Source organism: Xenopus laevis, chromosome 3L (assembly GCF_017654675.1).
Source record: "Xenopus laevis strain J_2021 chromosome 3L, Xenopus_laevis_v10.1, whole genome shotgun sequence".
Lineage (NCBI taxonomy): Eukaryota > Metazoa > Chordata > Amphibia > Anura > Pipidae > Xenopus > Xenopus laevis.
Window position 1 is genome coordinate 61,396,947 of NC_054375.1, and position 27,058 is coordinate 61,424,004.

General features: G+C 38.0%; 1 protein-coding gene across 1 annotated transcript; it reads right to left on the minus strand.

Annotated features, from left to right (window-relative positions):
• Positions 1 to 206: 206 nt before the first annotated feature.
• On the minus strand, positions 207 to 27,049 carry cep290.L (centrosomal protein 290 L homeolog). Its single transcript, NM_001091618.1, is given in 17 exon segments — positions 207 to 929; positions 4,774 to 4,861; positions 5,912 to 6,012; positions 7,644 to 7,806; positions 9,858 to 10,030; positions 10,689 to 10,812; positions 11,805 to 11,927; positions 12,004 to 12,093; positions 14,004 to 14,186; positions 14,375 to 14,524; positions 18,535 to 18,588; positions 21,256 to 21,399; positions 22,297 to 22,343; positions 22,840 to 22,909; positions 23,287 to 23,364; positions 23,488 to 23,602; positions 26,990 to 27,049. Coding segments are annotated over 16 exon segments (1,851 nt in total). The 5' UTR covers positions 23,590 to 23,602; positions 26,990 to 27,049; the 3' UTR covers positions 207 to 768.
• Between the last annotated feature and the right edge of the window lie 9 nt (positions 27,050 to 27,058).

Below are 27,058 nucleotides of genomic sequence, written 5' to 3' on the forward strand. Positions count from 1 at the left end.
ATGGTTTTGTATCTTTCTAATTCTTGTTCTTTTTCACTCAGCTGTTTTGATAGATGCTGATTCTAGAAACAAAAAATATGTCTTTTCTTTCTGCATATTAAAGTTATTCCAAAAAATGGTGCAATAACTGATGACTAAAAGGAAAGGAAGAATGGCTGACTGCTAATGCTATTCCTTGGCATCTACTTTAAAGCATGAACAATATCTCTAAGAGATTTAATTTAATAAAAGCTGCATACACCTTTTTATTTTACAAGTATCAGAATGCCTTAAAGGAACAGTAACACCAAAAAATGAAAGCGTTTTAAAGTAATGAAAATATTATGTACTGTTGCCCTGCACTGGTAAAACTGATCTGTTTGCTTCAGAAACACTACTATAGTTCATATAAACAAGCTGCTGTGTAGCAAAGGAGGAAATTGAAAAACGGCTATAAGGCACAGGTTAACTAATGGATAAAAGATAACACCATTAGACAGACAGAGCTTATATGCTATCTGCTGTGTAACTTGAGCCTTTTCTTCTTTGAATGGCTGCCCCCATTGCTAGACAGCAGCTTATTTATATAAACAATAGTAGTGTTTCTTAAGCAAACACATCAGTTTTAACAGTGCAGGGCAACACTGCAGTATATTTTCATTACTTTAAAACACTTTTATTTTTTGACGTTACTGTTCCTTTAAAAATGCTACCTTGTATCAATCCATTGTTCTACATGAACATGCTGGCTCCCCAAAGCTTGGGGAAGATATGCTAGTTTTAGAAAATTCAATTTGGGTCAGGTAACTTATTTTTGTTATATATCATGACAGTAAGTTTTACCATTCCTTCTGAATGATCTAAAGCTATGCTGCTTGATAGCTTTTTCTTCTTAGACTTCTGATCTTCTGGAGAATCAACACTTAAGTTTAAGTCATCTGCAATCAAACCTGAAGAAAGAAAATATACATATACGTATTTATATGATGCATGTTCTGAAGCAGAGGCTGCAGGATTGAAGAGAATAATATGAAAACCATGATTTTATTTAAGAGAACACTGCATAGAATCCCTTCTAGCAACCAATTTTAAGATTTGTAACAAACTGTCTGCTACGTTTATACATTTCCTTTTGGTTTAGGTTTTCCTAAATAATCTTTATTAAAATGCAGTTTTTGTCCAGCCACAATATGTCTAGTAGTTACACAGCAAATAAGCTCTTTACAACCAGTCCAACCTACATTTCTGTTGTGGCAAAATATGCATCAAGGATTCTCAACTGTATGCCTCTCTCTAAGATTTGTTATGATTGAACATTTCAACACTGCTGGTATTTTAAGGATTGGACATTCATCAGCAGTTCAGTGACTACAAGCACATACAATGCACAAGAGGGATTTTTGTCTTACCTGTAAAATCTTTTTCTCTCCCCATCGAAAGGGGGACACAGGCACTGGAGGGTTAACTTAACCTTCTGGGAGGAAAGGACACTAAAAAACAAGAACCACCTATCTCCGCAGGCTACACCCACTCTGGGAGGCTGTCACTCCCCAGAACGTTTAACAATATTTCTAAAACTAAGGAGATAACTGGAACTGGCCAAGGTTGACCCTTGGGCTAACTTAACAGACATTCCCCGCAATGCAAGAATGTTGGGACCCCTAAGGGTCAGGTAAGACAAAAATCCTTCTTACTCTCTCATCTCAGGGGGACACAGGCACTGGAGGGACGTTCAAAAGCAGTCCACAAGAAGGGTGGGAATGATCAAGCCTGAGTCTGTACAGCAGCCTGTAGCACCTTCTTGCAAAAGACTGCCTCTGTAGAGGAGGCTACATGCACCTGGTAGAATCAGGTGAAGGTATGGATGGAAGACCAGATGGCAGCCTTGCAGATTTGTTCTGTAGATGCCATGTTTCGTGCTGCCCAGGAAGCCACCACTGATCGAGTTGAGTGGGCCGTGACCCAGATGGGAGAGGATTTTCCTGCGATCTGGTAAGTTCAAGAGATCGTAGGACGTAGTATTTGAGGACTCTAACTACATCCAGAGAATGGAGAGTCATCTCCTTTGGACACTTGGGATGTGGACAAAAGGATGGAACTACAATGTCCTGGTTTCTGTGGAAAGCCGATACCACCTTGAGTAGGAAGGGTATGAGCACGGTTTTGTCCTGATAAAATATCAGGAAGGTTGAGTGGCAAGATAGTGCTGCTAGCTCAGAGACCCTCCTGGCTTGATAGCGAGGAGGGTTGAATATTTGATCTACTGCACTCCCGTCTCTTCACTTTCCAGCACTGGTGGTGCTGGCTCTCCGTAGACCCAGCAAGGTCCCTTAGCAACAGCAAAAGACTCACAGATCCGCACACACTCTATTTATCTGCAGTTGGGGACATGTCCCTCTTTTTATTCATTTTACACCACAATAATCAACATTTCGGGGGGTTTTCACTTCCCTTCTTCAGGATAAATTCTCAAGTGCCACACACACCTATAAGTGCAAAGCCGCACCTTTGATTGCGAGGAGTAACATGGCCTTCCAGGTGAGGAGAGTATCTCAGGCCTGAGCAAGAGGCTCAAATGGTGGGCCTTGGAGGGATGATAGCACCAGGTTGAGCTCCCAGCCTGGGGCGGTAGAGCAAATGGGAGGGGCGACGTGCGCGACCCCCTGAAGGAAGGTCCAGATGGGCGGTTCCTGGTACAGGAAAAGCTCAGACAAGGCAGAGATCTGAGCTTTGAGGGAGGCTAGGCAAAGACCCCTATCGAGACCTTGCTGTAGGAACACAAGTATGCATGCAGTGCTGTAGCGATGTGGTGGAAGATTGTGATCAGTACACCAGGTAATGTAAGTCCTCCATGTTCTGGTTCCTGGAAGAAGATGTTTCCTGGCAGCGATCATGGTCCCTATTACCCTATCGTCGAAACCCTGTTGTCTAAGGATTAAGGTCTCAAGAGCCAGGCCGTTAAATGGAACAGTTGAATATTTGGGTGGAACACTGGTCCAAGACTGAGAAGATCTTGACGGAGTGGAAGAGGGATGGGCTCTACCTCTGTGAGATTTATGAGGTCCACAAACCAGGCTCTTCTGGGCCAATAAGGTGCCACAGGCAAGGCCCTGATCCGTTCTCGCTTGATTCTCCTGAAAATTCTGGAAAGGAAAGCTGGGGGAGGGGAAAACGTAAACAAAGCTGAACTGCCATGGAGCAGTGAACGCATCTATCCCTATGGCCCGTGGATCTCTTGATCGAGTCATGAAGAACGGAAGCTTGGTGTTGGTCCTGGACGCCATCAGGTCGACTTCTGGCATGCGCCATAGATTGGTGTGGGTCTGGAACACCTCTGGATGTAGGGACCACTCCCCCTGATCGAGAGTTAACAGTCAAAATGGCGGCAGAGATAATATGGGCTGATAGCGATAGAGCAACGGCCTGCGCCTTGAAGGAGAGTCCGCGCCAATTTAAAATGGAGCGCAGCCACAGTCCCCTCCAACTGAACCGCAAGTACTTTTACTTGTGCGACTGGAGGATGGCGAATACTCGTGTGGCAGTCAGTATCTGCCTGTGAGTCAGGTAATAGTCATAGAGACCCGTATGTGGCATGTAAGGGCTGCTCGTGTGGCAATTGCCTATGAGTGAAAGGGACATGAGCGCCTGTGTAGGGAGCCTAGGGGAGGAAAGGCTCAGCAATACTCACCCCCTGGACCATTCTGTTATGTTTTCTGGCCAGCTCTCGCACCCCTGAAAGGAAAAGGGGGGCAGTGATCTGGATGGTCTGTGCAGAAACACGCTGGTAAGGACCCCAGAAACAGTTCCCCCTCTGGGAGATGCCAATTGGGTACCCCTACTCAGTGTAGGGACCCTGGTCCATCTCCTGGTGTCAGTTTTAGATGATCACACACAATAGAAGTAAAAATAATAAATAGAAGTCCTATCCTCCTGAAGACACAAGGCAAACTGAGCTAAGCTCCGCCTGCTGGGGGGTATAGCCAGTGGAGGTGGAGTCAGTTTTTTCCTTGGTTGTGTCCTGCCTCCTACTAGCTATACCCCACTGTCCCTGTGTAGTAGAGGAACTACTGCAGGGCTAAGAGCAGCGTTCTGCTAAGAAAATACTGCCAGCTTGCTCTCTCCTCCCCCTGCCTGGACAACTGAACCGTGGCTCCTGTCTCCGTCGTGTCTGAGGGCACATTGAAACAGAGTCAGTACTCGTGTCCCTGAAAAAACAGCCCTATGCCACCTGGGACTGAACAGGAGTTTCCTGTAAGGAAAAAAAGAAGAAAATAGGTAAAAATAAATAAATGAAAATAAGAAGAAAACTCCCCTAAGGGGAGAGTGTCCTCCTCCCATGAGGACACTAAAAGAGCTGGGGAGTGACAGCCTCCCAGAGGGGTTGTAGCCTGTGGGGATAAGTGGAATGCACCCTGGGAGGGCTGTTGAAGTTCTTGTTTTTTAGTGTCCTTTCCTCCCGGAAGGTAAAGTTAACCGTCCAGTGCCTGTGTCCCCCTGAGATGAGAGAGTAATGAAACCATTGGATTTCTTGAGGCAGGTGGCTGCTCTGAATAACTGAACCATTCTGAGAATTGGGTTCCAGTAGCTAAATATCAATGTGCATAGTAACAGTTGATACATATAACATAGTTTGCACCCAGGGGAATTTGAAGTTATGGAACTCCAATAACAGATGCTCCAATGATAATTATGAAATAATTTCATATGAAATCCTTGAGAGTTTTCATAAAATAGTAGTGGAAAATACACCTGTCACTGAACCTATCAGTTTCTTAAATCTTGAATTCTATTTACCTAAACATGCAGCTCTTTTCCCTTTCTCCTGTGCCAATTTTCGAATTTGTTTTTTAAGATTGATCCGCTCTTCCTCCAGACTTTCAACCTGTTCAAAACACATCCCATTAAGAAAAAATATATATTTTCATAAAATTTACAAAATAAGAACTAGATACAATATGAGAAGAACAAATACAATTACTTTAGAATTTAAACTGAAAACATATCTCCATAGACCTGACGTAATCCTTTCAATATCTATCTGACCTTTCAGGACCAGCAGTCTAAATTAAATGGCAAAAATGTTTCGACAAGTAACAGGAGAAAAACAAGTTTGTACAAGAACAGGAAAAACATAATTTACAGTGGGGTGCCAATATGTGCAATTAATTTTGATATCAGTACCATCATCGTATACTGCCTTTCTGAGGATTCCTGGTGCAGACTTAAGACTTGTAGATACATAGTATAGTAAATAAATTAATACATTTGTGCTTTTAGTCCAGGAACCCCTTGCAAGAGGGCACTGCTATAGATTAATTGCCAGGTGTGCCAGCCCAGGGAAAAACTTGCCTAAGATATTGGCACCCCAAGCGAGTTATGAATTTCTTGTCCATTAAAATGGTCCCAAATTTGGGTCCAGGGAAAAACCCTAGGCGGGCCTAAGATCTTCTATGTTTGTAAGCACTGTGCTCCATGCCTCATAAGTGTCTAAACTCCAACAGGACTTGAGCTTCACTTTTGTTCACCTACTCCCCTGCCAAAAATGTAATTGACAAATTAGTTCCCACAGATCAAGCCACTCCCTTGAGTTCCATCTGCCTCGGCAGAGCAGGTCGATTTAGCTCCTTCTGACTCGAGTGATACCCATCATAGGTGGGTCAGGGGCAGGGGCAGGTTTATAAAGAATGGCACAGAAGGTCGGCTTCCGTTGGGATGTGACCTTACTACTGGACTAGTTGTGTGAAGCCACTCCCTTGCCTCAGCTGCATCTAACTTGAGTATGACACCATGTATGTGCCATTATAATTTATAAAGAGTATGATGCAATTCTGAGCCAAGTTATTATTACATTGTTATATGTACACAGCAATAGTTATTAGTAATTATTAGAATTACTAATCTAGATTTCAGAGGTTTAAAATGATATACTCACCTCTTTCGAAAGAACCTGATTTTCTGCTCTGTACTGTTGCTCTTTTAAAACTTTAATATTTTTAAATCCTGTTAAATCAATTGCAGTTTTTGGATCAAGACCTATATAAAAGCACAAACATATATTTTATGCAATACATGATAGCTTGTTCAAATGGTATACAAAGTTAATAGAGTTAGCATATCATATAAAAAAAATTGGAAAATTCAGCGAGTAGTGCAATAATTGCTTTAACTCAAATGCAATGAAGAACAGCCCAGCAACTTTCATTTATTAAAAGCATTCCATAATAGGAGTACTCTGCTCACGGCCACAACAGGGAAATGGGGAACAAACAGGACATCTGTCAGAGGTCAAGAGGAAACAACAGAGGGTTCATACTACCAATAAAGGTGGATCAGGGGCTAGGCAAGATGTGGATGTGGGGTCCCACCGTTCCACACAGCGACAGGGTTATTTATCAAAGGTTAAATGTTAAGAGGTTTTTATACTTTGAATGAACTCACAACTCGAATGGTATCTTATTTAAGAAAAAACTTGATTCAGTGAGTTTGAGTTGCGAGCCCCGAAAACTCTAATTAATAGAGTTTTCCAGGAGAAAAAACGTGAATTATTGAATTATTTGGGCAAAACTCTCCAAAAAAACTCAAACATCATGGAGGCTTATCAACATCTTCAAATGGTTCAAGGGACCTCTGCCATTGACTCCTACAAGACCTCAACAGGTTTTAGATGGTGTATTTTTGGATTCAAGCTAGGGTCAGGGTATAATTAATCTCAACATTTTTGAGGGTTTTTTAACCTGAAAATGTGAGTTTTGACCAAAAAAAAACCAATCTGAAAACTTGCATTTTCGTGGAAAACACAACTCGACCTTAATATATATATAACCCCCTAAATGTACACATGTATGTTAAGATTATGCAATAGAAAATTGCATGAAAATCGTGCATTGGTTAATGCAGTTTCAAAACATACGTCTGTATAGTCTAAAAGACAACTCTCTTCTAGCATATTAGTGATATAAAAAATGACCAAAATGTAATTATTTCATAAATAATTAATCAGTCTATTATCCATGGACTTGGTTTGTGTTAAATTCAAAATGCTATTCATCTAAAATAATGCAAATTCATATATTTATAGATTAACAGATTCCCCAATGACACAAAGAGATTAAATCGAAAAATTAATAGAAGGGTGTAGATTCCCCAAATAAACAAACAATCTAGCAGTTTCCATTGCTTGCAGTTTTGTGGAATAATATACATAAGTGGCAATGTCACAAAGTTTGTGCCAGCAGTAATAACCCATAGAAAGCAATCAACCGGTTGCCTATTACTGGGTTACAAGACCTGGTGAAAACTTGTTTTACATTGAATTAGAATTTAAAATGGGCCTTTTCTTACTGGAAGGTATTTCATGGTCTTTGCCTCTCTGACTTTACTGCCAAAGTAATAATGATGATAAACAATAGACAAATACAGTATTTTTAAACAAACAACAATAACAATCTTACAAAATATATAACTTTTCTCTAACTCAGTGCAAACTTTAAATTAAAGTAATAATGATTAAAATAGGATGCTATTTGTAGGAGGGATCCATATTTTATCATATATTACTGAAGCCTGACCGTAAACAATATTCTGACAGATGCCCAAACTGATTTATATGATGCTGGATGTCTTCAATATGCAAAATAATTAAAAATGGCATAAACAAACAATACCTAAGCGGTCCTTGAGTTCTTCATTTTCATCAAGGATATCATTAAGCTTCAAGTGAAGTTTGTTGATATCCTTTATTGATGATTCGATTTCTTGGTCTCTTATTTTTATTTGAGTTTTCAGCTCGTTAATTTCAGCAACAGCTTCCACTAGACCATATACACCCTGTAATTTTAATCAAAACAAAATTAGATCTCTTACTTACCATGTTTAAATTTTATCTTACAAAAACACCATCCTGGAAACAGCCTGGGCTTCATTTATTACGACAGAAAAAACATACTAACTAACTAGGATATTCACTCGAAAGAGAGAGAAAGCAAAGCTCTGAATAATAATAATGAGCTACACTAACCTGTTAAAGGAGAAGGAATAGCATTTTACAAAAGTTAGGCACCCCCAAGTGATTACTTTTACTTACCTGACACCCCGAGTTGGTGCTCCTATCAGCAGAAAACCGCACCGGCCCTGGGTTCTTCTAGCGACCACCATGGAGAGATCCTCTTCCTGCTTCTTCAGGTCTTCTCACAGTTGTGCATGCGCAGTAGAGCGGAAAGCAGTCTATTTTGCTCTACTGCGCATGTGTCTGCCCCGGGAAATTTGAAAACCGATGAAGCAGGAAGAGGATCTCTCCGTGGTGCTCACTAGAAAAACCCCGGGCCAGTGCAATTTTCTGCTGATCGGAGCACCGGCCCGGGGTGTCGGGTAAGTAAAAATAGTCACTTGGGGTGCCTAAATTTTAGTTCTCCTTTAAAGGATAAATCAACCTTAGACCCTGGGTCGGCTCTCCTGGAACACCGGCCCGGGTTACTATCCTCATGAACTGTGTCACCATTTCATACTATGTCCAAGGGATCCTTTGCACGCTGAACAGGGAGCATGCACAGTAGAATAAAAATCCAAACTTTAACTTAGAATTTCGGATTTTTCTACTGCGCATGCAGGCACAGTAATCAGAAAAGATGGAGACGCTGTTCACAAGCATAGTACATTGGTTCGGTGCACTTTTTAGCAAACAGAAGCACTGGCCCGGGGTCTAAGTAAGTGATTATATTCATTGGGGGTGCCTAGTACAGCCGAATACATTTTGGTTGATTTGTCCTGGGTGTATAAACCCAGACAAAGTGCTTCTGTAACTCAACTTGTAATGAAGCAATTTTGCATAATATCTATTGGGAGCAAGACTAAAGATCCCTAGGACGCTTGTTCAATTAACAATAGCAGACTGTATAAATCAATGCACGAAACGCAGATGATTAACCATATTTTATAACTGACTAGAATTAAAAGAGTTTTAGCCTTTAATCCTGCCCAGAGTGTGACTGTTTGGAAACACCATGACAGCATATAAAAGTTTGTTACTTCTATGATAGCATTCTCATTGTATCCACCCAAATCTGATCCAACAGCCACCCAGTATATGTTTAAATCTGCTGCCCCATTTATGAATGTGTAACACACAGTTACACATATGAACTGCTGTCAATGCAACAACTTATAAATTCTACATAAATTAAATGGTATACTCTGCAATAATTCTGACTTTTAAGCCCAAGTAATATAAAGCAAAGGCATAAGGTACAGGAAGCAAGCATTTTCTCTGTAAAAGGTAATGACACCCATGGTGGTTTCAAGGAGGGCCACTGACCTTGTTACACTAAAAACATATCAATCTCTATATACTGCTTAAGTGAGAACTTTTTTTGATTGCCATTGCAAATTATTTGTATAAATTATTATTGATAAGATTTTATTGGACTATTTGTATATTTTTAAATATTTTAATGAGTAATTACTGTTAGTATAAAATGAGTAGGTTGTATTTAGCGTTGGTAATTTATTTAATATTTATACATTAAAAAGGTATAGAGATGAATTTGTTTTTATCACTTCAAAAAGCAAAGGGCCACATTTTTTCACTTTGAGCAAGTCTATAAAACATTCAGTCACCCTGTGATAATCCTAAAAATACTACTTCCATGTATAGAAACTTTATGTACATTACCAAGCTATACTTGTAACACAAGTTTGCTAACCAAGTTTTGCATCTTAAATATATTTGCAGGAAAAAATAGAAAGTACAGATGGTTTAAAATAGTTTTCACAATATTAGCAATATATTATGTGCATATAAAGTGTGACAGTATCACAGTATTGTTAATGACTGTACAAACAGATGTATATTTTCCATGGAACAGAAAAAGTAGATTTATTACCGATTCATATTCCCTCATACGTCTAAGGGCCTCTACGAGATCTTTATCCTTTTCTCGAGCATCACTTTCTGCTAATTTTGCTATACGCTCTGATTCTTTTACCCTCTTGTCAAGAATATTAAGCATTCCCACAAGTTCTTCAGCTCTCTTGCTTTCTATATGCCCAGAAACACCTAATTGTAAAGAGAGCACAGAATTAGAAAAAGACAAGTTTCCCTAGAATCAAAGATAATTATGATAATGATAGATGTATAATAATAATAATAATACCCGTATTTATAATTTGTAAGAATAATTGAATGGATGAGCAAAGAATGACAGTTACTAATAGTATTATTCCTGAAGCTCATCAGTGTGGGGCGATATGTTTATACAAATAATCAAAGTTTAGATTTTAATGAGACACTGTCTTACTGATATCGGTCAAGTTATACTGTGGTATTAGACAAATACAAATGCTCTAGTCTGCTCTATGTGCTTACTTTGCATGCCTGAGTGCTGATCAGTTAAACCAGTATGTGATTCATGAAAATATGGAAGTTCCAAAAGCAACTTTAGCAGCATGCAAATTATATAAGAGAAGACCATGTGAAGCTTTAAGTGGTTTTAAACTGCTAGACCTATCTTTCTCTTTTTTTTTTTTTAGGCTACAAACATATTTTCCAACATAATAAGCCAATCAGAATCTGATGTTACATAACCACACTTTATGTTAAGCTTAATATTGTTCTATTAAAAATAGAATACAATTTAATAACATTAATTCATATGTTTTTTTAAAAATAATCTGTACAAAATATTTAAGAAATTGAGAATTTTTCATAGAATTGCCTTTTTCCGTTTGAAACTGCAACTTTAATTTTTCAATGTGAAATGTGTTTGATTCCATCTCATGTGTGTGTTGCTCCAATTTCTCAGTCAGCATTTTGACCTGATTGTCCTTTTCCTGTAAGGCCTAAAAAGAGTAAGTCATCATAAGTCATTAGCACAATAAAATTGGCAAAAAAGCACAGCTACACAAACTTGAAGAAGCAGTTTACATTTTGATTACTAAAAAAATGCACTGTTTCTATCAAAATGTTACACTACAGTTCCACTGAATGCATGGTAGTCTACAAGTTTACTTTGGAATAGTGAAATATTTTTAAGAATACTCATACAGTCCAGTTAATGTAGACTTCTCTGTACCAGATAATGCATATCATGACCTGAAGAATAAAAACATGTTGTCTGCCCTTGAAATTTCACTTAGTCTACTGTCATAAAGGATCCTTTAATGACTTTCTGTCTACACTTAATTTGACTGGAACAATGCAGCAATCTGGGAATACACTTACTTAACACAACTATTTTTTACCTCTGCGGACACAAATTCTAAAGGAAATTTCAGAATGCAAACTATGCTTTATTTCTTGGTTGGGCCATAATAGCACACTTGTTGCTTTTACCAAAAATTTGGCAGACTACCGACTACAGACTACAAACTTCCGAACCACTACTTGACAACTCTCCAGAAAATATGCCTGGAAAATGTCTGGGATAATAAAAGTTGCAAGGAAGATTCCATACTTTCCACAACAACTAGGACTGTCCCTTCCCAAAATTGGTTTAGTTTATCAAGAAGCAACATTATTGGATCAACTGACAATACTGGGATATCAACATAACACAAACCACTGGCTAGACGTTAAATCAGAACAAGATTCCATACCTTTCAACTAGGACGATTGTCCAACATCCCCACAAACATACTTTAATCCAATCACCTATATACGCAATAGGACCTAAAATTGGGGACAACTTAACAGGAACATTTAGGGTTTGCTACTGGTGACAATATCTGATCTATATTACAAAGGCGAATCTGCAACAATAGCCTTCAAAGAAACTTAAAAAGTCCAGAAATGTACAAATATTCTTAAATTCAAAAACAAATGCAAGATTTACCTGCTGGAGAGCAAGAACACTGCTTTTATCTGCATCAAGCTGAGCGATTTTAATTTTTTCTCTAAGATCGATAATCTTTTTTTGATAATCACTAATTTCATCATCTTTGGAGGCCAATATTATCTGAAAATAACAATAAAAATGTTGAAACAATCACAAAGCACACCTTTGATTACAAAGAGTATGATTTAATGAATACCTTCCATTCATCCACTTTTGCATTTACAGCTCTCATCACTGGATCATCTTCTTCATTCTTTGCTTTCAGTTGTTCTGCTAGTTCCTGAACCTGTGTGAGGAGAATATGAATCAATAATAGCTGCAAATTATCTAAACAGAGCTCTGCATAGAGGAATCACTCACAAAATGACACTTCTATTTTATATTTCTTAAAAAGTGATAGATAGTAGTGGTTTTAAAACACCCCGTCTTCCTGTCACCACTCGCAATGCACACGCTGAGCTGAGTTTTGTCCTCTAAATGACTGCTGTCGTTTCTGCACACAAAAGCTTGTGTGTGTCATCACCCTTTTCATTGAGCTCATGCTGAAATAGGTTCCAGGGCCGCCATCAGGGGGGACAGGGGGGAGAGCTGTAGGGGGCCCGAGGGTAAGGGGGGCCCGGCAACACCACACTTACTTGATTAACCGGGCCCCCCATCTTTCTGTGACCTGCTGACTTCGGGAAGGCATGGACGTTTAAGGGGCCCTGGCCAACAATTTTCTTATAATGTGGGAGGTGGGGCCTGACCACCAATATTTTATAATGGGGGGCCCTGGCCACAAATGTTTTTTTATGGTGGGCCCTGACCACCAATATCTTTTTAATTTTATTAACATGTGGGAACCCTAGCCACCCATAATTTTTTTGTTTTTTTACTGTGTGGTGAGGGGCGGACCTGTGGGGGGGGCGGGCCCAGGAAATTTTGTCATATGGGGCCCTGCGATTTCTGATGGTGGTCCTGATAGGGTCTACTGGCATTTTAAGAATATCTCAGTTATTAAAATGCACATTTTTACATAAGCAACCCAATATTTACTAAAACATAATGACCAATGACTTTCAATGCTCATTGATAGAGGTCTTAATTTAATCCGCATGAATCTGAATTACAAGGTGTTAAATAGGTACAGACGAAATAGTATGCCAGTTCCTGCAGAAACAGTCCAAAACCTAGATTCCATGAGAAACTTTTGTAGGAACATCTCTTAAAAAAAGTTTCAACAAAAATTAAGTTTTGGCGGCAACACCAACTTTCCATAATTAAAACATTACAGTTTTCTGCAGACTTCTAAGGTTGTTTCTTAACAGATATCCAGCAAACTTTAATAAGATAGATTCTGAATGATACAAAACTATAGGCAAATATTGCAAAAGAAAAAAAAAAATATTGCAGTCCAGATTATAATAAAAGGTACATCTTCCAGGTATGTAAAATGTATAAATATGAAAAAGCAAGCTAGACGATGAGGTCATCAAGCCCCCTACAGATAAAAATCAGCAACCATTTAAATATTATAAATACAGTTTTCTCCAAAGTTACTAAAAAATCTAGAATTTTGTTGGTATTACTACAAGATCTTACCAGCTCAGCTCAGTTGCACATAATGGACAAATTGCCTTCCTTGTAAGCAAAATCTTCTGTATGTACAGCTTTTTTATAGCTAATAACTAGATAACCGTGAATGTGAAATATTTCTACAAACACACATTAATGGGAAGATGACACTAGCGTTTAGTATTTTCTAAGCAGTGACTATATGCAATTGGTCTTCATTTTTATTTACATTCAAGGCTTAGAATTGGATGAATTTCCCCTTTTAGGGTAAGGCCACACGAGGAGATACGGGAAGATTAGTCGCATTAGCACAGGCGACTTTGCGTTGCAGCCTATGGGGAAAAACGCTGAGGCAGTTCGGGGAGATAGTCGCGCAAAAGACAAGGCGATTAGTCGCCAGGCGACAAAATCTCCTCGTGTGGACTAGCCCTTAATGAAGAAAAAAATGCACGTCACTCTAGGTTCTAAATGCATCAGTGGTGACCAGAAACCCTCCTGCTTGTGACTGCAGGCAGTGATGTATTGATATGAGATCAGATTTTGGAGGAGGCACTAAATGAGCCCTCTCACTTATGTTTAAAATTGTCTAAATAAATCCAGAGGTACATTATATGTAATGTTTAAATCCCAAACATAACTTACTTGAAGTCTATGCTGTTCTTTCTCTTTTCTCAGACGATCCATAATACCGTCACTATGTTGTACCATTAGTTTCATTTTGTTGTACTCATCAGTCATCTTTTCCATTTCGTGCACAGAGTACTCAAGATGCTTGGTCAGTTCCTGGTTCTGAACTTCTAGCTTCTCATTAGCTTCACTTAAGCCCTGGGGGTTTGAAATAAAATTTAAGTGAATGTAACAGAGCTGAAGATTTTCAAAAATAATTTAAATTTTCGTTAAGTAGAAACAATTTTTTGCAACTTTTTTTTTATGTTACTGGTCCTTTAATGTTGATGTGTCGTGTTGAAATACAATTTACCAGCATTGCTTCGCAATAAAATATTAATTCTTACCTGAATTTCATCAAGATACTTGACCAGCTCCATGTTCTTTTGAGAAAGCAAAGACTTTAAATCCTGTCCACGGGAACGTGCCATAAGGGTTTCCCTCTGAGAGTCAATCTGGCGCTGATAATCAATGACGTCTTGACGGAGCTGCTCATTCTATATAAAAATAAAAACACCAATTGTTATTTTTGGACATTTAAGATTAATATGAATAAAGAACTATGATGTATCATTAGTGTAACGTGTCAGAAAAGCAAAATTTCTCACCTTTTTCTTTATTAGTTTTTTCTCCAAAATTAAATAAAATGGAAAGATGAAATAAGGAAATTGGATAAAGAAACATTAGATGCAAAAAAAAGAAGTTGAACAGATAAAATAAAGGTAATGAAATCATAATATAAAGGAAAAATAAAAGAATAAAGTCTTAGCTATCATAATTTACCTCCATTTATTTAATAAATAAAAAGTCACTCAACATGGCCTCTGTTAAAGGAAACAGTTCCTTGCTGGTTAGACTACCAAATGGATTCTGCTCTAGGTTCACATACAGTTAGACCCATAAATCTTTGGACAGAGACAATTATTTTCTTATTTTGGTTCAACTTTCTGTGGGTTCAACAAAAAGATTGCATAAAAATGTGAGGAACTAAAGCCTTTTGTTAACACAATCACTTCATTTCAGTGGCTCAAAAGTAACTAGACAAATTAAAAACTGACAACAAAATATTTATTTTTAATACTTGTTCGAAAACCCTTTGCTGGCAATGACAGCCTGAAGTCTTGAACTCATGGACATCACCAGATTCTGGGTTTCCTCCTTTTTAATGCTCAGCCAGGCCTTTTCTATAGCGGCTTTCAGTTGCGGTTTGTTTGTGGGCCTTTCTGTCTGTATGTCTCTGAACAACTTCAGAATTCATTTGGCTACTTCTCTCCTGTGTCACATCATTGATAAACTCTAGTGTCCCAGTGCCACTGGCAGCCATGCACGCCCAAGCCATCACACTACCTCCACCATGTTTACAGATGATGTGGTATGCTTTGGATCATGAGCTGTTCCACGCCTTCTGCATACTTTTTTCTTGCCATCATTCTGGTAGTGGTTGATCTTGGTTTCATATGTCCAAAGAATGTTTTTCCAGAACTGTGCTGGTTTTTTACGGTTTTTTTTTTTTTTAGCAAAGTCCAATCTAGCCTTTCTATTCTTGATGCTTATGAGTGGCTTGTACCCTGCAGTGCACCCTCTGTATTTACTTTCATGCAGTCTTCTCTTTATGGTAGACTTGGACATCGATACGCCTACCTCCTGTAGAGTGTTGTTCACTTGTTAGGCTGTTGAGAAGGGGTTTCTCTTCACCATGGAAATGATTCTGAGATCATCCACCACTGTTGTCTTCTGTGGACGTCCAGGTCTTCATGCGTTGCTGAGTTCACCAGTGTTTTCTTTCTTTCTCAAGATGTAACTGTAGATTTTGCCACTCCTAATATTGTAGCAATTTCTCGGATGGGTTTTTTTCTGTTTTTGCATCTTAAGGATGGCTTGTTTCACCTGCATGGAGAGCTCCTCTGACCTCATGTTGTCTGTTCAAAGCAAAATCTTCCACATACAAGCAACCCCCCCCCCTCAAATCAACTCTAGGGCTTTTATCTGCTTCATTGATAATGACATAACAAAGGAATTGCCCACACCTGCCCATGAAATAGCCTTTGAGTCAATGGTCCAATTACTTTTGAGCCCCTGAAATAAAGTGATTGTGTTAAAAAAAAGAAAAAAAAAGGCTTTAGTTCCTCACATTTTTATGCAATCTTTTTGTTCAACCCACTGAATTAAAGCTGAAAGTCTGCAGTTCAACTGCATCCGAGTTGTTTCATTTAAAATTCATTGTGGTAATGTACAGAACCAAAATTAAAAAAAAAAAAAAAGTTGTCTCTGTCCAAACATGTATATCTTCAATAGCCCTGCTTATTTTATAGGGTTACATATTTTGTATATATTTTACATCCCATGTTGTATATACAGGTATGGGATCTGTTATCCAGAAACCCGTTATCCAGACAGCTCCAAATTATGGAAAGGCCTTCTCCCATAGACTCCATTTTATCCAAATTTTTAAACATGATTTTCTTTTTCTCTGTAATAATAAAACTGTAGCTTGTACTTGATCCAAACTAAGATATAATTAATCTTTATTGGAGGCAAAACCAGCCAATTGGGTTTATTTAATGTTTATATGATTTTCTAGTAGATATAAAGCGGACTTCTCACCCAGACATACAAAGCTATATAATAAAAGTCCATTTCAAACTAAACATGAAATCCAATTCATAGCATTGGCTGCCCCTCCTCTATGGTGCAAATTTACTTACGTGCAAAAATTCACCAGCGATGGCTTTGCGCACATCGCAACACTTCGCCAGGCGTAAATTCGCCTGGAAAACGCTATCAGCAGTTTCGAAGTTACGCTAGCGTTGGCTAATTTGCATGCGGAGTGCAGTTAAAGTACAATGGCCATATAATCTGCAGCAAATACATTACACTACACAAGGCCAGGGAACCTTCTAAAATTATATAGAGTTGTTATAATGCCCTACACATGTGCCCACAGTATAGTTTAGGTGCCATATGTTATCAAATGTAGGGGGAAGGAGTGTACCCCAAAAAAGAAATTTCAATCTTTTTCAGCCTTTCACCCTGTAAATACGCCAACGTTTTTTGGGACTTAGAAAAAATTTCAACTTTTTTTGGAAGTCCTATCTACTCTATTGCACTTCGTCTGGTCTGAGGTGGCGAGGCAATCTGGTGATAGAAGTAACGTTCAATAAAATCAAAAACGTAGTGAATTTGCATAGTAACGATCTTTTGCCAGATCACTGGCGTTAAGAGTGCGAAGTTGCGCCAGAGTCTATCTCCTTCGCTAGCGTGATTACGCCAGCGACCGTTAGTAAAACGACAAATGCCAAATATTATAAGAAAGCAATAACATTTCTCAGTTGCACAATTTAACATGTTGTCTTTGTGGAAATATAGGATCCATTATCTGAAAAAATAATTCAACTTTTTTTAATTATTTCCTTTTTCTCTGTAATAATAAAACAGAACCTTGTACTTGATCCTAAGATATAATTAATCCTTACTGGTTGGATTTACTGAATGTGTAAATTATTTTTTGGTAGACTTAAGTTATGTAGATCCAAATTACAGAAAGATCCCATATCTGGAAAACCCCAGGTCCCCAACATTCTGGAAAAGGTTTAGATGATTTGCAGATCATCCCACTCATACAGTCTTGTACATATTAGATTTTATATAAAACCCCCAAATTCAATAGTTTAAGGGGCAGATTTACAAAGCCCAAGTGATTTTTCGAAGTTAAAAAAGTTCTAATTTCAAAGTAATTTTTTGGGTACTTCGACCATCGAATAGGATACTACGACTTCGAATTTACTTCAACTTTGATTCGACGTAAAAATCGTTCGAATATTCGACCATTTGATGATCGAAGTACTGTCTCTTTAAAAAAACTTTGACTTCATACTTCGCCAAATTAAAGCTACCGAAGTGCAATGTTAGCCTATGGGGACCTTCCACAGCACTTTTCTATGTGGTTTTTTTGATCGAATAGAAATCCTTCGATCGAACGCTAAAAATAGTTTGAATCGTTCGATTCAAACTATTTAATCGTACAATTTCATGGTGTTATGTTTCATCTCACAAATGCCACAGCAACATAGCTATATTCCTTGTTAACTGTGTTTACTTTAGTGACATATTAATACAGATGTCATTATTTTTCTGCACCTCCAAAGAGATTGATATTCAGGAACTTCTGACACCAAAGTTAAATAGAAATTATGGAATGAATTGGCTGCCACTTGATCAACTACAATATATGACTGTAAATACAATGATTGTATTTATGTGTTAAAATCCTGCAATAGACTGTAAGCTTACATTCCTCCATCAGTGTTCATGCTTAGAAGGGATTATTTATTAAAAACAACTGCAGCTAAAGTCATCGCCTATGCATGAGGGCTAGGAGAAAGATCTCTGTTTAAAAAGTAGGAGGAGAGGAGGTGGTGCAGTTTAGAAAGCGGAGAAAATGCCAGGAAGACTGCGAGTGAAATATTGATGGAAAAACAATACAACTTTAAGAATAAAAAGCACCTACCTCTCTTCTTAACTTGCTATTTTCATTATCAGTTTCTTCATTTCGGAGGGCAAGCTGAAACAGTGAATAATGAATTAGCTGAATATAGACCTTTCATTTTGTATAGAGATATTGCCCACAATACCTGCTGAATGAGACCACAGTAAGATACAACTTGCCCATGCATTATTCAGTCTTTACATATCTTACCATTATATGCATAATGAAATTAACCTTTTACTGGCAGTTTTCTATTTTCCATAACACATAACATTTTGTGCTCTCAAAGGGGAGTTTCCTGAGTGTCATATTTCTTTGTTCAGGAAAACAAATATATTGTATTTTTCAGAACAACCCAATCTGCTTGACTTTTGTGTAATACCATACAGAAATATAAATACTTAATTTAAGAAAGATATTTTATTACATGTGATACTACTGTTATAGAAAGCACCGCGTCTTCCATGTAAGCGAATACCAAATATGTATAGCTGCCTGACTTAAACAGATCAAAAACCCAGTACCCTCACTAGAGGAAAATACATCTGTTATAAGGTTTTGTTACCTAAATGACAAATAGAATGATGTTGAGACATATATGTAAAACTTTGAAAAATGTCAATAAAAAATAATTTACAAAAAAAACCCAGTACCCTACCAAATTTCAAGAATTATATCAGAAATCAGCATACTTTTAGAATGTCACTTGTAGTGATTTTGCCCTCAGAAAATGTATTTTCGTAAGGTACACATCCAAACAAAACAAAGACCAGTGTTGTCACATATGCTGTTTGGAATCAAACCTGGTACATTTGGGCGTCAGGACCAAATACCAGCCCCTTAGGTTTATTCCCTAGGCAGCTATGAGTGAGCACAATTTACTTCAGCGGAACTGCAATACACAAAGTGCCAGCAAATACAAAGTCTGTTTTTTGATGGACAGTTTGCTGTAATACATCATTAGTCTTTGCTTTTATGCCTAGATGATGTTTTAGAGCTAAATCAACCTGAATGTAGCAGATTGCTAAAAGGGGAAAAATTAAAAGTTAACTGTATTACTTCATTTGCTAATACTTAGAATTTGTACTTGCTTGAGACAATGCTTATATTAAATGCTTTTTTTCTTGACTGGTTAGCACAGATGCATTGAAGAGCTGGGATCCTATTTACATAGTTTATTTCCATTTGTCTCATCCTTCTGTTGGTTTCCTCTAGAAACTATAGTTTTCTCCCAAAACATACAGGTAGGTTAAATGGCTTCTGATAAAATTTCCCATAGTGTGTGTCTGTGTGTATGTGATAGGGACTTAGATAAGATCCATTGGGGTAGAAACTGATGTGACTAATACATAATCTTTATAAAGTGCTTATGAACAGGCTACATAAAATGATGATAGTTTATGGTTATTGATAATATAATAATCTGCTTCCCATACATGCCCAGATACACTCTGGGCATGTATGGCTCAAATAATAATGCCTGCTCTAAAAACTGTAATGCTTTCTGGAATTGCCTGTAGGACACCTATTTGGGTTGAGGCAAAGTTTGCTAAATGTCCTGTAGTAAGCTGCATCTTCAAGCCTAAAAGAGTAGTTATTTACTATGTGAAAATCCCCTGCTACCCATTTATAATGCCCCCTAATATACTTGAAAAATTTAATTTTGTCACTTCACAGTTGCCTTTTCTCCAAAGAAAAACAACAAACAAAAACCTGACCTTATATAATGGTATGATTATGGTATGTTTGCACAATTACATAAGAAGTCAGTTTTTCCCACAGCAGTTCACATAGGAAGCAATTCATTGGTATTTTCTGGTACCTTGTTGCTTATGAGGAGCAAGGTTTTCAAGTGTTCTGCCTGCTATTGCCCCTAAAATAAATGGGAGGCAGTATGGACAGTTTTTCCTGTTTCTCCACATGCAAAAAAACAGGATGGTTTCTCTACCAACATGTGCTATTACCGCAAAGCAGAGTGGTAGCAGCATAGAAATGTGCAGGTTCTATCAGTTTAGTCAAGTGAATGCTTTAGGGCTAGTCCACACGGGGAGATAGCGACGCGTTTGCGGTCGCGGCGACAAAGCGCCGCGACAGTCGCCGCGACCGGCGCAGGCGACAGTTTTGTATGGGCGCCTATGTATGGCGAGGCATTTTCAGGCGACTGTTGAAAAGCGCATCGCCTCGTGTGGTTAGCACAGGCGTTTTTACATAGGCGCCCATACAAAACTGTCGCCTGCGCCGGTTGCGGCGCTTTGTCGCCGCGACCGCAAACGCGTCGCTATCTCCCCGTGTGGACTAGCCCTTAGGAGAGGTATCAACGAGAGCTCTAATCTCATTACCTGCCTATTGTTCAGTTGATTAGCTGCTAAGTGTTGGGGAGGGAGGGTTTGATATCACTTCAACTTGCAGTGCAGCAATAGAGAGAGGCTAAAGCTAGGTTGATGATACTGGCAAATCTCTCAAGATGAGGAATCACCAGATATACAACAAGGCAAAATGATGATGGTTGAACAAAGAAAAGACATTTTGGTGCAGATGTTCAAGATTCTTATGTGAGTCTTATGGAATTGATGCATATTTATCCTTTATTTCAAGAGTGCATGGCATCTGCTTAAGAAGTCTCTTTAGTCAGTATAGGAGCATACTGACAATGTCTCCTGGTGCAACTGAGAAATAGCATTCTCAGTTTCACAAAATGTATAACACAACTGGTGAAAGAAGGTGTTCATAGCCATAACTTACTTGTTCATTAACTTGTTTCTCCCTTTCCAACTCATTTGCCATATCCTTTAATTCTCGCTCACTCTGACGCAACTGTTCCTCAAGTTGTCTAATTTCTTCACGCAAAAAACGTGAATCTCTGCTTCCAGTAGAAAGCTGTGCCATCTGTTAAAAAAAGAAAAAAAAAACACATTCTGAGATTTAAAGAGAAAAGCATGACGTATTATTAACATGTATTTTAGAGTGCCAACATATTGTGCAGCACTGTAAAATAAATGTTTTTATACAAAGAAATCACATGAATTACATTTATAGAACAGACAGTTACATACATAACGACCAGTACCGGTACAAAAGGTGAGGAAGGCCCTGTGCAAAAGAGCTTACAATCTAAAGGGTAAGAGAATGAGACACAGTGGGAGTGTGCTGTGGGAATCAGCAAAATCAGAAATATGCAGGTGAGAGATGAAGCATATGGTATAGCATTTGGTAGCTAAACATAATGAGGGTAGGCTTCTCTAAATAAGTGTATTTTAAGAGATCTTTTGAAAGCAGAAAGGTTGGGAGAAAGACTGTGGGAGAGACTTCCAGAGGAGGGGTGCAGCTCTTACAAAGTCTTGAATGACTTGTGCAAAGTAACCAAAAACAATAGCAGATACATCACAAATAAACAATATAATTTTGCAACCATTACACAAAACAGTTGTCCTTAAAATATATCATATGAAAAAAATAGGGATGCATCAAATCCACTATTTTGGATTAGGCCGAACCCTTCGCAAAAAAGATTCGTCCGAATACCGAACTAAATCCGAATCCTAATTTGCATATGCAAATTAGGGATGGGAAGGGGAAAACATTTTGTACTTCATTGTTTTGTGACAAAAAGTCACACAATTTCTTTCCTGTCCCTAATTTGCATATGCAAATTAGGATTCGGTTAAGCTGGGCTGAACCCTGCTGAAAAAGGCCGAATCCCGAACCGAATCCTGGATTCGGTGCATCCCTAGATAAAAAGAGGTAATAAAATGAGTAATAAAAATCTACAAAAGAGAAACATACCTCGATTTCATTCTCCAGTCGCTTTACCCTGTTTCTTAACTGGTTTTCTGTCAAATCAAACAAGAAATGTTAAACATACATAGAAACTGAAGCTGTAATGTGGTATATAAATAAAGTAAAATGGTTAGAGAAAGTGGCTGATTTTATCAAAAGCCTCATCCATCACTAAAGTATTCAGCACTTGAACAGAAAGTAAATGTACAGGTAATTTCAGTAACTTTTTATTTTCTCATTTGCAATCTAATGTATTTGCCAATCAGGGACAGAATTCAAAAACATCACAGCTCTTTCTGTAAAAAAAAAAAAAACAACTTTCTGCACCCTAGTATGAAACCACAAGTAATGATAGTAAGCTTTGCTTTTCTAATATTTTAGAAAATCATTTTGGAAGATATTTGTTCAATCTTTAATCAATTGTTTTTGATTTTAACACACAAACATGGATGCTAGCAGTGAGGTGTGTTTTATGCATACTTCGCCCGCCCGTACAACAAAATGAGAGTGTAATTTTTACCATTAATTGTAATGCTTTGTAATACATACCAATTTTCAATTGTTCTTCATTTGCTTTCTCTGCTTCTTCCAACAATAATTGTACCTCTTGAGCCTTTAACTACACAAGGAAGTTCAAAACATTAATTTCAGAAGAATTAGCCTTAACAAATCCAAGAGAAAACAGAAAGCTAGGCAATTGTGTCTGAAAAGCAATTATGTCCACCTTATTCTTTCCCCACTCCTTCAAAAGAGATTTATTTCAAATAGAGTTACACATTTTCTCTTCATAAGACCTGCAAGTGCAGACTTATTCCTCTACTATTTTTATATATATTATATATATATATATATATATATATATATATATATATATATATATATATATATAAATAAATAATGTGTGTGTATATAGATATATATATAATATGTATAGTAAATGTAACAATGTAACATTGGCTGTTCATGCTTTTATATAAAGTTACAAAAAAAGCATACCGTCATCAAGCTTTGTGAAATCCTGAACAGCTGTATCAAGTTTTCATTAGGCTCATCTTTTATATCTATGCTTTTGACCTAAGAAAGATAAAACATGTTAGATTAAAAAAAAAAAAAAAAAATTATCAAAGGGAATATTACTACTAAAACTTCTATCACTTTTCATTATATGACTGGCAAAACAACAGTAGATAGACACACCTTTGATATCGTAGCTTGCATTTCATTGGCTATCCTTTCTTGGTTAGGAAGAGCATCTGGGTCCACTTTCATGAGTTTTCCCCAATCCAGAGAAGGCGGCATCTTTAAGGACTTTCTGATAATATAAAGAACATTATTTGTAAACTGAAAAGAAGCACATAATTTGGTTATTAAAACAAGGCTTTCACTGCCATTGGTTAAACATATACTATTTAATAGAAACAGAATTGTTTTAAAACTCAGAATTCCAGTACGCTATGGACAACAATACTACAGTTTGCAACTGAGTTTATGAGGTAGATGCAGCCAAGCACCAAACAAAGGTGGAAAGTATAGAAATGTTGTGATTCTGTTGGCAATGGGCAGAGAAGCAAACTGAATATAGAAAACAGGTGTCATAAATTGGATTTGTTGTTTATTAGAGTTCTTCAGTAGTCTTGTTTGGCCTTTGACACAGCAGAGTTAAGCTATGGTAGGTGAAATAATGAATGAAACCTGCATGTGTTTGGGATTTCCTCCACCTACTTCCTACAGATCATGTAAATTTTATTATTTCTGTTTTTTGAGTTATTTAGCAGGCTCTCCAGTTTGCAGTTTCAGCAATCTTGTTTAAAAGGTCCAAATTACCCTAGCAACCATGCATTAATATGAATAAGAGACTGTAATATGAATAGGAGAGGGACCGAATAGAAAGATGAGTAATAAAAAGTCGCTATAATACATTTGTAGCATTACAGAGCATCTGATTTTAGGTGGGGTCAGTGACCCCATGTGAAAGCTGGAAAGAGTCAGAAGAAGAAGGTAAATAACTAAAAAAGAATAAAAAATAAAGAAGTAGGCTAGTCCTTGTGTCTTGGGCTTCTGTACCAGCCCCAAGCACCAAAGCCCTTTAGCAGGGAAGATCTGTGCCTCCAAAGATGCCCCAGTAGCTCCCCATCTTCTTTTCTGCTGATTCACTGCACATGCTCTGTGCTGCTGTCACTTACTGAGCTTAGGGACTAATTCAAAATATACAGTACACATAGAATATAAATGTCACAGTATAAAGCTGATTAGTAATTAATATGGATAATTACTACATGGCAGCAAAGAAACCAATGCAACTAGTATCAGAATTTAATAATCAGCCCTGTAGCATCAGCTTATATTACAAACCATCCTCATTTTCTGCTTGATAATTTGCTATGACCCCTAAGCTTAGCTTCTCAACAGCTGCTCAGAGCCCACCGAGTATGTGAGTATCTCAGACACTTGCCAAGATGGTGACCCCCTGTGACAAGTTTCAAGTGCTGGATCATTGCTGCTATTGACAAGCTGAAACTATAGGCTTGTGCAATAAATTCAGTATATAAAACATGGCATTTTTAGCCCTATTCATGTTTAGGGTTTAGATTTCCTTTAATAGAATGAGCTCTAATACATATCCTAGGCAAAGGTTACCCCCTATAAGTTCTAATTGTCAATGAATATATGACACCCAACTCCTGCACAAAGACAGAATGAAGAGAAACAGATGCTGAGAGAGGATTATCGAAAATAAACTTGATTATTTAAGAAACGTCACATTTTTTTTAACTGATCGTATTTAGAAAGTTTACTATTTCAGTATGCTGCAGTTTATATTCGCGATAGTTCCTCTTTAAGCGTAACTTTAAAATTCCTCCCTGTGGTGAGTCAGCCTAACAGCACAGGAAGTGAACCTGATGGAAACACTCTTTAACTGTTACAATTTGCTACATTAGTTGGCATATTTCCCAGTAGCATCTAAGGAATGTCAGCAACTAATGTATCAATTGTCACAGTTTACTTAAAGCTCGGTATGTATGCTCAGCAGTACTGCATATTTTAAGATATTAGAGAGTCTGCAACCTAACTTCGTTTGCTGCTACTCCTGGAAAACATTGGAATGTGAAAAAAGTATAAGTTTAAACTTCAATCAAAAAAATAAACTTTCTTTTAACGGCTTTGGAAGCAGTTTTGGAAGAACTAGAGGCCAGGCGATAATTTGCTCAGACAACGCTGATTCGTTAACAAGCAAAGTTGTGTCCAGGGCACCGAACGCTGGAAAAGTTGTGCTAGCGTTAATTCGGCAAGCAGAGAAAAATTGCGCTAGTGTTGGCTAATTTGCATAAGGTGGGAAGTTTAAGTTGAATGGACGTATATGTTGCAGCAAATACATTACATTAGACAAGCCCAGGGAACCTTAAAAAAATAAAATAGAGTTGTTATAATGTCCTACACATGTGCCCAGTGTATAGTTTATGTGCTAAATGTTAGGAAATGTAGGGGGGGAAGCGGGAAAATTTGTACGCTCTTTTGCAGCCTATCACCCTGAAAAAAGTAAAAGGCGCCAGCGTTTTTTGGGATTATCAACTAAAGTTTGAGGAAGTCCTATCTATTCTATTTCACTTCGCCTGGTCTGAGGTGGCAAAGGCAAGTCTGGCGCAAGAGGTAACGTTCAGTAAAATCTGCATTCTGGAGAATTTGCGCAGTTACGTCCTTTTGACAGAGCGCAACTTTGCCTGGCGATTAAATGCAAGGTCCAAATTTACTAAACAGCGAAGTGGCTAATGCTAGCGTCTTTTACTTTTTATAGGGTGATAGGCTGAAAAAGATCGAAATTTTTTTTTTGTAGGGTACCCTCCTTCCCCCCCTACATTTGATAACACATGGCACCTAAACTATACAGTGGGCACATGTGTACTGCATTAGAACACATTTATTAAGGTTTATTTAGTGTAATGTGTTTTTGATGCTGCATTTACGGCCATTGTACTTTAACTGCACGCCGTATGCAAATTTCCGATCGCTGGCGTAACTTCGAACCGCTGATCATAACATCGCTAGCGCAACTTCGCAAACGATCGGTAACTTGTGCGCAACTTCAGATATTCGTGCAGCCCTGGCGACTCTAAGCCTGGCAAAATGAGGCGAAGTCAACGCTGACGCAACTCCGGAGGTATTATTATTAACATGTATTTATATAGCGCCAACATATTGCGTAAGTAGATTTGCCCCCACATAACAGATAGCGTCTGTTTCCATCGCTAGCTGCGACCGTTAGTAAATCAGCGAATTTTCGCCAGCGTTAGTCACTTCGCCCTTTAGTAAATTTGCCCCATGGATTGGTGAGTAAATCACTGTGCCTCCTCCTGAGGTATAGATAAAGCAGCAGGTAATAATGTTGTGCTGCAGACACAAAAGCAATGAAGAGTTGTATTCCTATCGATTACTCCTCTCATCCCTATATATTTCTAACAAGCAGTCATAAAGAGCGAATTTTGCACGCGATTTTGCGCTCGGAGAGCGGTATTTGATCATGAAATGATGGCCACAGGTTAACATCAAGGATTAAGGTCCTCTAACAAAAATATATATATATATATATATATATACATATTATTCCCAGCCCCATATGGGTATGTTCAGGGACCTGCATTAGCCGCAGACATTCTATGCAAGCACTGTGTGTCTGGAAACAAGGAGCATTCCAAATACCTACCTGTTCCTTTTGGGCCACCCGTTCGGCTATGGCTTTCTTGGTTGCTAGGAGTTAGATGGCGCATGTACA